This window comes from Schistosoma mansoni, chromosome 2 (genome assembly GCF_000237925.1).
Source record: "Schistosoma mansoni strain Puerto Rico chromosome 2, complete genome".
Lineage (NCBI taxonomy): Eukaryota > Metazoa > Platyhelminthes > Trematoda > Strigeidida > Schistosomatidae > Schistosoma > Schistosoma mansoni.
In genome coordinates this window covers 31236995-31242465 of record NC_031496.1, presented here as the reverse complement: position 1 = coordinate 31242465, position 5471 = coordinate 31236995, and the positions used below count along the sequence as shown (strand labels likewise).

At 35.2% G+C, this 5471-nt stretch overlaps 1 protein-coding gene across 1 annotated transcript in view; it reads left to right on the top strand.

The window, feature by feature from the left end:
- Smp_048040 (hypothetical protein) overlaps positions 1 to 3429 on the top strand; it is a gene marked incomplete at both ends in the record, with an annotated part of 12808 nt that extends 9379 nt beyond the window's left edge. Inside the window, one exon of the mRNA XM_018796365.1 lies at positions 3170 to 3429. Coding sequence (XP_018650585.1) covers positions 3170 to 3429 — 260 coding nt within the window. The remainder of the gene's footprint in view (positions 1 to 3169) is intronic.
- Between the last annotated feature and the right edge of the window lie 2042 nt (positions 3430 to 5471).

Below are 5471 nucleotides of genomic sequence, written 5' to 3'. Positions count from 1 at the left end.
CAGCTGACGAGTCCCAAATAGGACGAAGTGGCGCGCATCCTAGATTCCACTGCTAGCCACTATCCATCTTTGCTTATTATGTGATGACTGTTGGAAAATGAAAAAATTCAATTCTACATTTACTAAACACAAAGCAATTTTAAAGGTTCACTTTTAAACAGCCTAATTAATAGAACTCAAAACCAACGAAAGCATATACTTAAGCTACAAATTTTCTCCATTATTTTACACGAATTTTTCAATGGTATTTATGTCTAACTCCAACCAATCCACGAAGTTGAACAACCGTTCACCAATTGTCTTCAGTGATTTGATATCTCACAACAGACGTCGTTTGAACTCCACTGGTCACTACTTCTCACTAGAACTCCTGGATTTACCTCTCGAAGTCAGTCACTAGTGAGCATATGATTATTATTATCAGAAGGGGTTTTTTTGTGGAGATTTAGTATTTTCATAGTTAAGTGCTCTGGCGCGAGACTGGTAGGTCCTGTGTTCGAATCTCGCGAGGTGAGGTCGTGGATGCGCACTGCTGAGGAGTCCCACAATAGGACGAAACTGCCGTCCAGTGTTTTCAGGTTTTCCTTGGTGGTCTAGCTTCAATTGACTCACGCTTTCAACTATGAAAATACTAAATATCCACAAAAAACCTTCCGATAACTAATAATGTGTTATCCAGTTCCTAGGGTTAACTGACTTCTACACACCTTTTTTTAAAAATCAAGATTACTTCATGTAAGGATATTTCATTACGGATCAATCTGATTGATTTTAGATTATTTAAAGTACGTTGGCAAGGCAATCTGAACGCAAATACCTTACTGATTAAGACTTTTTAAATAAAATGCAATTTTAGGGGAAGTAATTCTGTTCCATAAAAAGTGAATAAGTAGACAAATCATTGATTCTATTTGATACCCTATTATTATTGATAATTGATATTATATGTTTGATTTGTTTTAACTGAATTAGTAAGCAATTTTATAGGATAATTTAGTCAAATTACTTCATTATTTTGATTATCAACACAATTTTTACTAGTTGAAAGCGTGAGTCAATTGAAGCTAGACCACAATGGAAAATTTGAAAGCACTGGACGGCGCGAGACAGGTAGGTCCTGGGTTCAAATCTCGCGAGGAGAGGTCGTGGATGCGCACTGCTGAGGAGTCCCACAATAGGACGAAACGGTCGTCCAGTTCTTCCAGGTTTTCGATGGTGGTCTAGCTTTAACTGACCCACGCTTTTAACTATGAAAATACTAAATCTCCACTGAAAAAACTCTTCTGATTACAATTTTTACTAGGTAAGATTATGAGTCAGTTGAAGCTAAGCCACTATGGAAAATCTGGAAGCACTGGACAGCTGTTTTATTACTGTTGATCGGACACTTTAAATCAAATTTATGAATATGAACATATGATATTAAATCGTATGTGTAATTAAAACATTCATATATTCTGTATCTAATGTATTTTCAAAACTAACCTTTCATCTCACTTAGTATTGTTTGTTTGAATCTTCCCATTGATGTTTTTAGGACTGCGACTGGTCAGTCTCTAATTGGCATATGTGCATACTGTGCGTATTGCCTCGATATTGCCATCTTTGCTAACCTTTCATCTATTCATTCATTACAGTTTAATTTACTTCATTTTTTTGTTTTCTTGTCGTACCTGGAGATTATGAATGTTTTAATACGTAAACGTAAACAGTGTTGTTGAAGGTTATCTAACATATTTTAAAGGTTCATATGTCATAAAGAGCACATTCGGCCATCTTTTTTTATCAATTCTTTAGCAAATGCTGCATATTGAAGCGTAATTCTCATTAGAGATTTTATTTTAAGCTTTTGGAAGTATTCATAATAGTCAGTTGTGAATGTTTCGATTTAGTACAACACGATATGAAGGACTTACTTAATTATACCTGTTACTCCGCCTGTAGCTCCTCCGGGGGCTACTGCCGGTCCCAAGCCCGGGTAAAGGAGGAGGGTTGGGTATGAGGTTAGGGACCCCATCTTGTAGAAAACCAACTCGCTAAAAAAACGATATGAAGGAAGTAAGGCATAAATATTGTTATATCCCCAAGAGGATTAAGAATGGTAAATTTTGAGGACTGTTTATGGACCAATATGATACATATATTTCCTATTGTATAATTGTTATGTAAATTAACTATTCATATTTATGTTCCCTTTGTTTATGAGCTCTATTTTGACCTATAGACTATTACTGAAAGATTTACCATTCCTGAGTTATATCCAGTCTATTAATTACTGTTCCCCACATTCACAGCCACATTTGGCCAAATCTTGTACAAATGTTATTTCCTATTTTATGGTACGATGTGGTCTGTCTGTTTGATATATAAACCCAGTATGTTTGAGAATAATGATTCATACCGTAGAGGCTGTTCTGAACTTAACTGGCTGGGCTTCACAGAAGCAGGACTGACAAGTATTCTAGACTGCTCATACGGTTTTCAGGTGTCACTGTTCCAATCGATAATTCGTTGCTCTCTAATTGGCTGTCTTATCACGTCATACGTTAATAAGGCATCCATTCGGCTACAAGTTATAAGACTTTAATGTACCACATTCATCTGTTTAATGAATGAGAAAGTGCCCGTAAGTTTTTGATTGAAGATATCACTTTAACCAATATTGTCTAATGTTACATAATTTTCTTCCTTTTCCCAAAGAACCAACATTATTATTATTAGCTTTATTTAATATTATATTTTTGATACAATATAGAATTCTCAGCACAAAGTACTTCAACAAGTTTCCGTTTCTTACTTCTTCGTCCTTCCTGACGATAAATAATGAGCGATCGCCAGTTAGAAGTTAGTAGTCCAGTCAATCGACATCTGGATAATGTACATTCTTCTCGATGCATATTGCCAGCAACCACAATATATCTGATTAGGCCTTCTGTAACCTTTATAGCGAAAGGTCTTACACTTTTCAGAAACGCACCTGAATAGGTTATGCGATTAATAGGCATAATGATGTATTAAAACAAACAAACGAAATTAGATCACCTTTTGAAATATCTAGATGACAGGAACAGGTAGCCCAGATGTTTAAACAGGCCGCCAATACTACGGAAATAATCTACGTACTATATTTTACATAATCCCTTTCTATTTTCTTTTTTTTTACATTTAGGTATCTTATCAACATTTATTGCATCAGTTGTTGTACATAAATTTGGTTTAGAATTAAAAAATGGTTGGAGAGTTGCTTTATGTTTAGCAGCATTTAGTCAATTTGTTGCTATGATAACATATTTATTATTTAGTTCAAGTGAACAACAATCATGGGCATATTCACCGACACTTGAAGATGTTGACAATGATGATCAAGATAATCATAACAATACCAATAAGAATAGACCTATGGAACAAATCAATCATTCCATGATTTGATACATTATCTTCTCAAAACAAATAAATTATTATCCTTAATTGAATTGATTACATTTCTTTTTTTGGTTTAATTTGAATATTATTATCAGAAGGGGTTTTTTGTGTGTGGAGATTTAGTATTTTCATAGTTGAAAGGGTGAGTCAATTGAAGCTGGACCACCATGGAAAACCTGGAAGCATTGGATGACCGTTTCGTCCTATTGTGGAACTCCTCAGTGACCAGTGGAGTTCAAACCATGTCTGTTGTGAGATAGGAACTAATTGAAGACTATTGGTGAACGGTTGCTCAACTTCATGGATTGGTTGAAGTTAGACATAAACACCATCGGATGCCGGTTGGCTTAGTGGTCTATCGGTTAAGTGCTCTGTCGCGAGATTGGGAGGTCCTGGGTACGAATCTTGCGATGCGGGATCGTGGATGTGCACTACTGAGGAGTCCCACAATAGGACGAAACGGTCGTCCAGTGCTTTCAGGCTTTCTTTGATGGTCTAGCTTCAATTGACTCACGCTTTCAACTATAACGTGAATATATCTTCCAAGATTTTGCATGCGTTCCATTTGAAATAAAAAGGAAGCTAGTTTTCTTAATACATAAATTTCATTTTAGGTTTTATTGATTCTTTCTTATGAAACAACAACAAAAATAAACAAAAAAAAACAACCATGATTGTAGAGAAAATGTTTATTTAAACAAAAGAAAATATTTTGATTTTGTTTCCAAGTGATAATTTTATCTTTTTTTTTCTTTTCTAAAACAGAAACCTTTGTTATTATGTATGTAAATTATATTTGAAAAATTCCCATATTGTTCTAAATTATATTTGAAATAATCTCAGAGATTGAAATTTCAAAATAATTCCAACGTTTCATCCCACAAACCTGTCCAGACTTCTTCAGGGTGGTAAGCAAAATCAAACTAGCAAAGGAATATATATAACCTCTAACAATCAAATCAAATAGAATCTATACTGTGCTAATCCAATCGTATTTCGATGTTGACTTTAGTAAATAAAATGACATGAGACAGCCAAATGTTAATCATGTAAAAATGAATGACTGAATGAATTATGTGTGTAAGTATGTATGTATAAGATTGAATTATTAATAGTTGATATTAGGTGTTAATATGTTTTATATGAAGGAATAAATAAATAAAATACAAGTGCAAGTTGAAGGTTGAAAAATTGTTTCTAAATCATTGATATGCATGTAAAATGAAGTTAGACATTAACACCAAATGATTAAGTACCCCTTCCAGCCATAGGAACATGGTGAAGCCTAGTCGGCCCTTTTGGAGAAAAGTGCTACATCGAAGCACGGCACAACTACCGGGGCGGGATATTTGTTTTTGCACTGCTTACACAGAATCATTACACAACGCTTTCATTCTTTCTTTTAATTTTTTGGGCAGACTCATTTTTACCATTTTTCTGAACCCTCAATAGTTATGTAATGACTATTTGTAGCATTCGTAATCGTTTGTGGGTATAGGTAGAGTGGTTGATTAGGTCGATCCCCACCACCCACATTACCGCTCACGTTAGTACATAAGATGGTTGTCGTGATCCAGGAGGCACGACGAGGACGTGTTAGTCGGATTTTGCCTAATAATAACTTGTTAATGAATATTTGCTAATTAGTTGCAAGCTCAATACTATCCGTTCTGTTTAGGTTGTTCTTATTGTTATTTAAAAGAAATATGATTTGACCAAATGATTGAGTAATGAATAAAAATAGTGAAATTAAAAAAAACAGACAAGATTTATCTAATATACATCTTTCATAGTTGAAAGCGTGAGTCAATTGAAGCTAGACCAACATGGAAAACCTGGAAACACTGGACGGCCGTTTCGTCCTATTATGGGACTCCTCAGCAGTGCGCATCCACAAACCCGCCCTCGCGAGCGAGATTCGAACCCAGGACCTACCAGTCTTAAGCCGAAGCCCTTAACCGATAGACCACTGAGCTGGCATCCGACGGTGTTAATGTCTAACTTCAACTGATCCACGAAGTTGAGCAACCATTCACCAATTGTTTTCA